Below are 10,764 nucleotides of genomic sequence, written 5' to 3'. Positions count from 1 at the left end.
CGTGACGGTTTTGTTTTGGAGTACGTCACTCGATGTTGTACTCCGTGCGCATGCGTGTAATAACAGTTGTCTTTCGTTCACGTTCGAAGTCGTATGTGGTTTTGTAACATGAACGAGTTCATGAAGATCAAATTGAGCACAAATTCGACTTGGACGTCAAGCTGCAGTTTGAAGTGAAGCCGAGTAGTTCCCAAGTACGGTCACGTGACTTTGACCTCATTTCCATGCGACGGTAAAGTTCGACGCGACGTTCTCGTCGTATTGTTTTGACTTGATCGAAGGGATTTTGACAGCTGTTTCGGACAAGATGACGAGCCCAAAAGCCGTCAACAGCAGCTCCGTCCCCATCGACGCCTTTAGTCATTTAAGAATCACATCCATTTGGACGTTCCTCATGTCTGTAGGTTGAGCTTTAGCGACACTATTAGCGACACTAGCCATCGTTGCTACAAAACATTGTGCGTTACGGTGGCTTTTTCTTTTCTTTTAGGTGAAGTGGTCGGAGCCATGGCTTATTGGCGCTTTTGCCTTTCACTTGGCGTGTCTTTGCCTGACTGTGGTGACGTGCAAGTATTATAGAGCGCAGATTTGCCACTTCCTGCTCATACGTAAGTAAAATGGGTGTATTTTGGGATGAATTTCGCTATTGAGCTGCAAATGTCAATCGCAGTCCCTCCCTTGCTTCCCACATCCAGTTGCCTTGGTGTACAGTGCTGAATATCTCAACGAGGTGGCAGCAATGAACTGGAGGTAAGAGCGTAGTATTTTGAATATTCCTCATTGACGAATGCCAACATACCACCTGAATCTCTTGCAGGTCCTTCTCCGACTTTCAGTACTTTGACTCCAGAGGCATGTTCATATCGTTGGTCTTCTCCATCCCGTTGCTCTTCAACGCAGTCATCATTGTGGTGAGTGCCGCTGACATGTTGTGGTCTTTCTAGTTCCAACCTTCAGCTGGGGGTGACAAATGAAGAGCAAGCAAGCACTCTTTGCGTATGACCACCGCAGCGTGCGTGGATGCCAGTTCTGTTAGCCGGTCTATGGCATTTGCCATTGTGTTAGCATTGAGCTAGTGGACTTTGTGTGGTTTCTGCGCAGGTGGTGTGGCTGCACAGGAGCTTCTCCACCATGACCGAGCTTAAGACGCTGCAGCTCAAACGGAAGGCACGCCGAGCCAAGAAAAGGGACTGATCCTCCGGAAAGGACCCAACTTCCGTGTACGGCCCCGCCAGAATGCGCAAAGCCGAAAAGCAAATGCAATCTCAGAGGAGGAAAGAGGAATAGAGCCTGCTCCCGACCTCCCGACCTCCCTCCCTCGAAAGTATGTGGAGAGATTGTACAAGAGGACCAAAATCCTGTGGTATTTAAATGCGTGATTAAATGTCTTTTACTTCTCTGCCAAAGCATTGTGAATTTGTATCTGTGGCCTTAACAAGTGCGCAAAACTAATTGGGACCAGTTGGCGCTCGTGGATCACCTGGGTGTCAGTCTTTTCCTATGTTCAAATGACCCCAACAAAGGCTGCTAAGGAAAGGTGGCGTGCTCGTCGCTAGAGGGCGCCATGGACTAAATGAAGGAGCAGTGTAAAGTCGAAGCGGAGGAGGAAGTGGTGAAACGTTGCAGGCTTGAATGAAATGAGGGAGGAGGAGCTTGTGCCATTTAAGAGTGGGGGGCTGCTGGCTGGCCACCATCAACAAACAAGCTCCGAACACAGCCTAAACAAGCCACTGATGTGTGAACAAAAAGATTGGTTTCAATTTAAGGCTCATGAGCCAAGTTGATGGCTTATTTGTTACCCATTGTCAGGGCAATTTCTTTTTTTTACCGATTTCAAACAAGATGATAATTCCTTGGCATTCTATCTTGGCTACATTTCATCATAAAAGCATTTTTTGAAACGTTTGATTAATGAAGAAATTAATTTTTGGAATGTTTGACCATTTTTAACCATTTCCTTATTCATCTGTAAAACAGCAGTTCTCCGTGCGTGCATACACGTCTCATTAAGCAGCATAAGTTTATCACAGTCAGACCCCTCGCTCCCTCCCGAACTTGACTGCCCCCCCCCCCCTTTTCTCGTGCGTCCTTTGCAGCTGTGCCGCTCCGTCTAACTGATTGGTCTCACAAACACAATGTTGTTTTTGGAGGGCCGGGTTGCGTGCTTTCTCACTTTTATAACTATTTGCAGCCAACAAAAGTGGATGTTCATCATGCTCTGCAAGACAATGTGGGAGGAAAGTGGAGTTGCTTACAGAGACAACATTCAGAACCTATTTCATTGCATCAAAACGCCACTATTAGTTGCTCTACGCATAGGATCAAGAATACATGACTGCTGTACGGATTCATTTCCTTGCCCGTCAAAGTGGGCGGGCCCTAGCGACTTCTTTGCGAAGGAAGAGCGACTCGGAGGTAAACACAGACACGTCGAGTCAATTAAGCGCTTTTCCCCCGAGCTGCGCTCCCGCGCCGAATCGGACGCCCGTTGACGAACGCGTTTGACGTCGTCTAAACGATGCCGCTTTCTCCGAGTCATTCGCCGCAATTACGGCCCGTCCTCCGGGCGTGAACGGAAGCGGTGGGCTCAATTAAAGAGGAGGCCTCGCAAATGCAAACATCCAATTTGCCCCGGCATCTTTTGCATGCTGTTGTTGCAATCATGAGCGCTCATTAGGCATGCGGCCGGCCGCTAATTGCCATCGCTCGGGTCTCGTCGCGCTCAATTAGCCGCCTCCCATGAGTCGCTTTTACAGTATCACGGGAACCAACTTTGTTTGCGCCGTACGACCGCTTGGGTGTTTTGTCGGGCGCGTGAGGAGAAAAAGCTTCTTTTGGTGTTTGCGCCAATGTTTGGCGCTGAGAAGGACATGAAATGTTGGATCAACAAGGAGGGGGAGAAAAAAAACAATGTTGAAAATGCTGCCGAGACAGCACGAAGGACAAATAAGAAGCAGAAAGAGGGACATAGGCAGCATTGCGGCGCAGCGGCCCGCTTCCATTGCGTAAACATGTTGCTCTCGCAATTGTTCGGCGCTGCAACGCATTTCAAAGGGCTCCTGATCAATGTTGCATGTTGCACAAGTCGATGAGTCATGGGACGACATGAATGCGAAATGTACAAGAAAGAATGGTGACGCACGGCCTTCCTTCCATTGGTGTCAAGACACTCAGTCAGCTTCTCCTAATTGATCCTGATAGCGAATTGTCCTCGACAGTCACGCGGACAGACAAATAAACCGGCAGAAAGGCCACATGGGAACGAAAGCAAGTTATCGAAAGCAATTGACGATGTGCGTTTCTCATAAATGGGTGTTTTGGGGGATTTTTGTCTGTCTTTGTTTTTTCTTGTGCTGGCCTCGCAATTGAATGCTCTCTTTGTTTGCGGCCCTTTCATCTCGCAGGCGACACGGTGGAACTTTTAAACCCGGGTCGTTACGTCTTGTTGTCCCGAAGCGTTTGTGTTCTCAAAACAGCTTCCAATTTGATGCTATCGTTTGGGCCCCCGGACATCGTCTGCCAGATGTGCATTCGAGCCCGCTGAGGACTCTGGCCACACTTCAGGCTAATCGAAAATGGAAATTTGACGGACAGGCTTGCGTTGTTCATGTCGCCCCTGGCAAGAGATGAGGAGGTGACAGTCTTCATTGAACACAACATGAATGTGAGAGGAAGCTAGATGACTTATTTCTATTATTATGATGATCGTAATGAGCGATAAGAGGACTGAAATGAGTAATGAGGAGTTGTATTTCTTAATGTATGCCCGACCTGTTCTTTTAATTCAGGCACAGGGCTGGCCACCGCAGAACACGTGAGCAGGCCCCGTGACGTCAAAGGCAAAATGGCAGCCTCGTGCAGCAAATCGGTGTTGTTTGTCTGTCTGGGTAAGCTGCGCGCTTTTCGTTTGAACGAGCACCCAAGGTCCAATTCATACACTTAGGGAGTATTTGAGGGAATCATCTAGACCCCTCTGACTGTTTAAGAATGTCCGTGAAAGTTGTGAAATCGGTCTGAACTTGTGTTCAAACTTAGCCAAGTGACAATTCGCCCATTCCTTTTTGGCTTCGCGTTTTCGAGGGTGCGGCCACCGGGTGATCTGGCAATCGAGTGAAGGAAGGCACGTCAAATTGTTACTCTAGCACTTGCACTAGTCTGCGCCACCTAAAACCGGATGTGCTTTCACTGGATTGTGTTCTCAGGATGACTCGAATTTACTGTCTGTCCCCCCCCCATGTCCCATGTCAACTCTTTCTTTTACAGGGAACATCTGCCGATCCCCCATTGCAGAGGCCGTCTTCAGGAAGATGGCAACCGATGCGGGGGTCGTTGACAAGGTACCACCTATATACCTCCAAAAAATAGTGGAAGAAAATAGCTTGCATTTAACTAGGCGCAACACAAACAAATAAAGCCGTATTGTATTGTTTCATTCAAAAATGTAACAACGACGTGTCTGAAAGACACGCGGCCAGCCAACAAAAGGATGACTCCTCGGGAGCTCTATCATAAATTGCCCGCCAAATTTTCCCGCCCGCTCCTCACGCTATTGGGAACCCGCCGTTGGCTATCGCTAATGCAAAGTCACGATCCAAGAATAAACTACGCGACGATCGCGAGTTCACGTCCTTGAAGTTTGAAGGAGGACTCACGTTTTGCCCCGCGTGCTCTCCCCCGTGCCCCCGGCCAGTGGAGGATAGACAGCGCCGCCACGTCGACGTACGAGATAGGGAACCCGCCCGACCATCGCGGCCTGGCCTGCATGCGACGGCACGACGTGCCTATGAGCCACCAGGCCCGGCAGGTACGACGCTCACCCGCCTTTGCTCTATCTTGTTGCAGTGGCTCATTGACAGCGGCGCCACGTCCGACTGGAACACGGGCTGCCCGCCGGACGCCCGCGGGCTGGCCTGCCTCAAGGCCCACGCCATTGACAGCTCTCATAGGGCCCGCCAGGTAGCCGGCCAGTTTGCTGGCCACGTTGCCCGGATGTGCTGCTTTGACTAGGTTTGACGTGGAACACGTTTGCTGCTCCCATCGAAAGATGAGGCCTCCTTTTTGCCTCCTTTTTGTTTGAACCTCCGACTGGAAATGAGCCCGGGAGCGTCACGTTGGCGCGAGGCTGCCCCACGAGCCTTTCTTGGATTGGGCTTGGGGAATCCCCGCCCACCCTCGCCGCCGTTCGACTCGGCGAGTCGGTCGCGACGACGGCAACGCGGAAACATGAGACGTCGCGGGCAAAATTGCTCTCGGAGGCAAACGCGGCGGCTCCGGCGTTGACAAGTGGCTGCGGGGGCTGAATCACATGGCGGCGATAGGACGCGGCCGCAAATTGAGCACGCCGTCCGTCCCCAGCTTGCTTGCATTTTCCTCACTTTGGCTCCCTCGTGCCCTCAGTGCGAACCCCCCCCCCCCCTTCCCGCTTCTGCTCACCCGCTTCCTCCTCCTGGCCCGCTCGTCCTTCTGCAAAGCTTGTAATCTCCTCAAAGCGGGTGCGCCGAGCCCAGCTCCTGTCCGCGCGATTGCCTTTGACACCGGCTCTCGCCTTCCTTCCAACCTTCATTAAGCGGCCTTCTCTCTCTCTCTCTTTCTTTTCCCACACGTCCATATTTGCCGACCGCGCGGCGAGTAAACGGGCCCGATGTGCTTACCGCACCGATCAATCGGAGGCCCGTCGGTGCCAAAACATCCATCGTGGTTTTTGGACGTTTGTTGCGAGTCGGTCGTCCTCGCCTATGGAGGGCGAGCGCTCGTCGAACAATTTGTTCAAACGTTTGGAAAGTTTTTTTCACGCGATTGTTGTCATTGTTTGGCGAGCGGTTGACGGCGACTCTTTGTCCCCCTCTATTGGTGAGCCGCCAGCCAGCCAGCCAGCCAGCCAGCCAGCCAGCCGTTGGATCGGAAACGGCTTCTGAAAGCAGACTCGTGTCTTTGTTTGGCCGCCAGTGCATTTTGATCTTTCTTTTGCACTCTGAGGCCAAGTGACTTGCGTTTGTTTGTTTGTCTCCCACTCGCAGGTGACCAAGGACGACTTCATGAGCTTTGATTTTATCCTCTGCATGGACGAGAGCAATTTAAGGTGGGCCATACTTAAAATCCGGCAAAAGTTGCGTGCGACTGGGCCCCGTAGAGGCCAATGGCGGCTTTTAATGAGCATGTTCCTTCCTTAATCTCTTTCCAAAGTTCAGGCCACGGGGTCATTTTTTTTTCTTTCCTTCTACTTTTAGGGATCATTTTTGAGATCACATGCCCTCGGCAGATCTGATCTGTAAGGAGCTTAGCGAGTTCTTTGGATGCCATGTCTATGCTCCTTGGGCATTTTTTTTTCTTTTTCTCAGCCCCTTTTTTCTTTCCCCGCATACTTTTCTCAGGAAACATTAATGAGAAGCGGGGAACTTTTTTCTTTTTGCAACGGGTTGAGTTGTGGAGTGTGCACGTGGACATGTGTTGTGTTTCCATATGGTCGGTGTTGTCTGGTCCGGTCACCAAAAAGAGCATGTCTTCTTTCAGTAACTTGAAGCGTATGGCCGGCCCAGTGAAGAATCGCCGGGCAAAAATCGAGCTGCTCGGCGCGTACGACCCGCAGAAGCAGCTGATCATCGAAGATCCCTATTACGTAAGTCGAAACGCGCCCGCCCGCCCGCTCGGGAGAGGTGCGGCCGTAGTTGGGCTTTGGCCGTACAAAACCATCACAAGTGTTCTGAATCAATTCAATTGGATGAGCGGGCCGCAAATGAAACGCGGCAACAAGGCGGCCACCCCAGACCTCGGCATACGATTTGACTGGCTAAGTTGCCGCTCTTCTTCATTCAGCGCAGGAAAAACTCCATGTTTTGTTCTTTGCCTCAACATTGTTTGGAATCTTTGGCTTCCTCCGGCGACGTTGAAAGTTCTCCCCTTGCCTTTTTTACATTGCCTAAATGGGCGCACATGAATAATGCGACGAGCCGGGCGGAAAAGGGGCAAAGGAGTCGGCCCGCCGGCCCGTCGCAAAAGCCGCCTGAGCCTGCTGGCTCGGCGGCGGCTCGCACCGAGCAGTGGTGTGACCCGCTTTGGTTGTGTTGTGTTTTGCTGCAGGGAAGCGACCAAGACTTTGAAAAGGTGTACGAGCAGTGCCGCCGATGCTGCGAGGCCTTCCTCCAGTCCAACTCGTAGCGTGGCTTACGCAGTCGGCCCATTGCGTGGTGGTGGTGGTGGTGGTGGTTAAACCAACGCTCTTCACGTTTGTGTCTGAGCGCAGAGCCATGCCATGCCATGCCATGCCATGCCATGCCATGCCATGCCATGCCATGCCATGCCATGCCATGCCATGCCATGCCATGCCATGGCATGCCTGCCTGCCTGCCTGCCTGCCTGTGTGGAAATAAAACAAATTCAACTCGCTCATCTCGACATCTTTGTGACTTCAGGAACCAAAGAGATGCTTTGTTAGTTGTTGGTTTTTCTTTCTTGCCGTTTACAGTCAAAAGTTCTGAACTGTCACCATCTCTTTCTGTCACCTCGGCATGTGCAAAAATGTGCCAGTCCAAGTTAGCCATGTTTGTTGGAAGCCATGCACCAGCTCAGTGGCCTAGTGGTAGAGTGTCCGCCCTGAGACTGGAAGGTTGTGGGTTCAAACCCCGGCCGGGTCATACCAAAGACTATAAAAATGGGACCCATTGCCTCCCTGCTTGGCACTCAGCATTAAGGGTTGGAATTGGGGGGTTAGATCACCAACTGATTCCCGAGCGCGGCACCGCTGCTGCTCACTGCTCCCCTCTCCCCCAGGGGAAGGATTAAAATCACACGGGGATGGGTTAAATGCAGAGGACAAATTTCACCACACCCAGGTGTGTGTGTGACGATCATTGGGACTTTAATCTTAATCTTTAATGCAGGGAGCGGGCGGCTGTGAATCATGAACAAGAGTGGAGCCAAAGTTGCGAGCGAGCGCTGGCGACTCGCCGGCCGTTTCGTATCAGGGCGTCGTCTGCGATAGCCAAGATTGATTAGGTTCATGCTTTGACCAAATCCGCCTCGGCTCAAACGTGCTTTCTCATGCAAAAGTTGGACTTTTGGCAAACCCTCATGTGCTTTTCCGTTGAATCGAACGGAGCCGCTCTCCAGACAAACGCGGAAGTGGCCTCGAAGGCCGAGCTCTCAATGTCGTTTGCCCTGAGCTATCTCTTCCTTCCTTCCTTTCTGATGAGCACCCGGTCACATGTGACAGCAAAAGCGGCCAAAATAGACTCGGTGGCATTTTGCACGCTACAAAAAATGGTTTTGGAGCTTGACCCGTCGCCGATTGCGGTCGATTTTGGAAATTCCGCTCGGAATGAAGAACGACTGGATGCCTCGAAGGTCCCAACATAGCGTCAGACCCTCGAACGGAACTTCTAATTTGATACCGGCGCAAAGTGATTCAGATGCGTGACAAAACTCCGATCCACAAGTGCAGCTGCGGCGACATTTGCGCTGGCCGCATCCAAAGTCCCAAAGCGCAAGTCAAACATGATTTTTTATTTTTTTAAACCAACGATATCATTTATTTAAATATATCTGTGTAGCGTGGGTTGAAGACAACGCGCACGAAAACCTTGAAATATAAATATGTTCTGTTATTCCCCTCCACGTTGAAGTCCGCTTAACATCTGGTGCAGGTGCTTGGGCCCGTCCAGTCCGTATCCTTTTCGCTTCAAGCAGGCGGCCCATCCTCTTGTCTGTGTGAGACTCCCAAGAAGTCCGCTCACCTTTTTTTCCTTTGGACCAGCGTAGACTTGAGTTGCAGGACCCTTCTTACGGCTGAGTTCAACAAACGGTTTCTTCCACGTTGGAGGCACTTTTCACACCGTTTGGATTGCAGGAAAGAGCACGCCCATTGTCCGTCCCCTTTGCCGTGTCCGTCCGGCCGACTTTCGGCGCGCTGTTCAGCAGCCGAGACGGAGCGGCCGGGTGGCTGGCCCTGGTCGGCCGGCCGGCCGGCCGGCCGGGGGTTACGCCCCCGTGCACATGGGGCTGCCGGCGAGACGCGTGAGCAGCCGCGCGCATCGTTTGAAATCTGCCAAAAGGGAAAGAGTTCAAGTCAACCTTAAATGACGCACACCTGACTTCAGAGCAACGGGCTGGCTTAGCTTACACGCGGCGATGGTGCAGTCCCGGGTCTGGTGGTACACCTGGTACACGTGCTTCCTGCACTTGGGGCTGAAATAGAGCGGACCTGCAATGGCAACGTTTGTCAACATCCGCTGGGGCTCCGTGGCCGGCGCATGTTGTCTTACCTGTGATGTGCTTCAGGTATTTGTCCTTCCGTCCGGGGGAGGTGGCGGCGGCGGCGGCGGCTGCTGCTGCTGCTGCTGCCGCTGCTGAACAGGACAGGCCAGTTGACTTGTTCAATTCCAATCCTTTGGTTCACATAAGTGGTACTCAAGGCAATTAGCCGCATGCAATTAGCTAGCTAACGATCCTCAAGCCCCAACATGACATTTTTTGGGACACGCCCCTTTCCTTTCTGCTCTACACGGCAGGTGACCAGCGCGCCTTTTGGGCCCCCGAAACGTGAGCTCGAAACCAGACAGGCGTCTTTACTCACCGACTGGCCGATCCCTTCTGTCTGCTTTGGATCTGCGTAAATCTCTGTGTTGCCCGCGGGGGTTCACGGTCACGGCACCGCTCCAGCGGCTCCGGGGGGCTTCGGCCGCCCGCGTCTTGGTCATGGTCGTGATCCCGGCGCCGCGGCCGAGCTCCTCCACGCGCATCGCCGGCTCGGTGGCGCGCCTCCAACCCTGGCCCACGCTCGCTCGGGTCGTGGGTGCAGCGCCGACGAGCGTGCACGTGAGAAGCAGCAGCAGAAGTCCCACAGAGGCGTGCGCACGCGGTCCCCTCATAGTTGTCGCGTTGGGCAGGCAGCGGTAGGAAGAGGGGGAGTCCTCTGGATAGCCGCAAGACAAGAGAGGATGAAAGTCATGTCATTTGCCTTGAAAAATCCTGGCAACACTTTACACAGCCGGATGAAGGCATGTGATAAAAACTTACGCAGATGTGTTTGCAGTCACAACAAATTTACTTAGGAAAAAAAAAAAACCCACAGAACCTCACGTTGACTAAAAACGAAGCCCTTAAATGAGCCAGTTATATGCTTTGAGAGGAATTTCCAAAACAATCATGGGTCCATTTTGGCCAAAGTTGCGCACCCACGTATACCGTTGGCGAGCTTGTATTTTGAATGCTTTGACGTTGGGGGGCTTCTTAGTTCCTTTTGATACCTAAATGAAGCAAGTCCCCCGCCCCGCAGGTACCGAAGCCCTAAGTCACTTTCACTCTCTTTTCAAAAGCAAGCCTAAGAAATAAAGCGTGATTAATGACCAAACCACGAGACGTACCTGAATGTAGCTTTAAAGCCAAATGTAAATCCTTTTCTAAAAAAAAATCCTTCTCGATAAGTCCGCTAGAAGTCTATTTCAAGCATTAAAAAGAGCCGCGGGTCACAAGTGGACCTTGACGGAGTGGACGCGCGTGGACCCCGGGCCACGGGGCTCCCGCGTCAGAGGCGCCTGGGTTCGGCGCTTGGGAAGCTGCCAACTCATTCAGCCGCGCTCGAGCGCTCACTTTCGGGGGTTGAGTGCGCCTCGGCTTGGCTGGCTGGCTGGCTGGCTGGCTGGCTGGCTGGCTGGTTGGCTGGTTGGCTGGCTGATTGGCTGGTTGATTGGCTGGCTGGCTGGCTGGCTGCGTGGGTGACTCACTCCGCGGTGCCAGCGATGATGATGATGGCGGTGGGCATCCTTCCTC

At 52.4% G+C, this 10,764-nt stretch overlaps 3 protein-coding genes across 8 annotated transcripts; 2 read left to right on the top strand and 1 right to left on the bottom strand.

Annotated features, from left to right (window-relative positions):
- Positions 1 to 43: 43 nt before the first annotated feature.
- Positions 44 to 1,406, top strand: tmem18 (transmembrane protein 18). Its single transcript, XM_061270998.1, has 5 exons — positions 44 to 400; positions 491 to 608; positions 696 to 750; positions 818 to 911; positions 1,102 to 1,406. Exons 1-5 carry the CDS (start codon positions 308 to 310, stop codon positions 1,192 to 1,194), a joined length of 453 nt encoding a protein of 150 aa, XP_061126982.1. The 5' UTR covers positions 44 to 307; the 3' UTR covers positions 1,195 to 1,406.
- Positions 1,407 to 3,645: 2,239 nt separating this feature from the next.
- On the top strand, positions 3,646 to 7,383 carry acp1 (acid phosphatase 1). Of its 4 annotated transcripts, XM_061269755.1 has the most exons (7): positions 3,646 to 3,664; positions 3,789 to 3,887; positions 4,264 to 4,337; positions 4,843 to 4,956; positions 6,018 to 6,079; positions 6,511 to 6,616; positions 7,078 to 7,383. In XM_061269755.1, the coding sequence occupies exons 2-7, from the start codon at positions 3,845 to 3,847 to the stop codon at positions 7,153 to 7,155; spliced, it is 477 nt and encodes a 158-aa protein (XP_061125739.1). In that variant the 5' UTR covers positions 3,646 to 3,664; positions 3,789 to 3,844; the 3' UTR covers positions 7,156 to 7,383. The 4 variants fall into 4 exon arrangements, with proteins under 4 accessions (XP_061125739.1, XP_061125738.1, XP_061125742.1 ...); XM_061269754.1 differs by lacking the exons at positions 3,646 to 3,664; positions 4,843 to 4,956 and adding an exon at positions 4,691 to 4,804; XM_061269758.1 differs by lacking the exons at positions 3,646 to 3,664; positions 3,789 to 3,887; positions 4,843 to 4,956 and adding exons at positions 3,895 to 4,120; positions 4,691 to 4,804.
- Positions 7,384 to 8,484: 1,101 nt separating this feature from the next.
- On the bottom strand, positions 8,485 to 10,727 carry LOC133146268 (ALK and LTK ligand 1-like). 3 transcript variants are annotated; one of them, XM_061269762.1, is made up of 5 exons: positions 10,585 to 10,727; positions 9,569 to 9,907; positions 9,258 to 9,341; positions 9,116 to 9,196; positions 8,485 to 9,037 (listed from the first exon to the last, which is right to left on the bottom strand). In XM_061269762.1, exons 2-5 carry the CDS (start codon positions 9,861 to 9,863, stop codon positions 8,973 to 8,975), a joined length of 525 nt encoding a protein of 174 aa, XP_061125746.1. In that variant the 5' UTR covers positions 9,864 to 9,907; positions 10,585 to 10,727; the 3' UTR covers positions 8,485 to 8,972. The 3 variants fall into 3 exon arrangements, with proteins under 3 accessions (XP_061125746.1, XP_061125745.1, XP_061125747.1); XM_061269761.1 differs by lacking the exon at positions 10,585 to 10,727 and adding an exon at positions 10,359 to 10,509; XM_061269763.1 differs by lacking the exon at positions 10,585 to 10,727 and adding an exon at positions 10,359 to 10,509 and having other exon boundaries at positions 9,258 to 9,338.
- Positions 10,728 to 10,764: the final 37 nt, after the last annotated feature.

Source organism: Syngnathus typhle, linkage group LG22, assembly GCF_033458585.1.
Source record: "Syngnathus typhle isolate RoL2023-S1 ecotype Sweden linkage group LG22, RoL_Styp_1.0, whole genome shotgun sequence".
NCBI lineage: Eukaryota > Metazoa > Chordata > Actinopteri > Syngnathiformes > Syngnathidae > Syngnathus > Syngnathus typhle.
The sequence above is the reverse complement of the archived record's forward strand: the minus strand, read 5'-3'. Positions and strand labels throughout refer to the sequence as shown.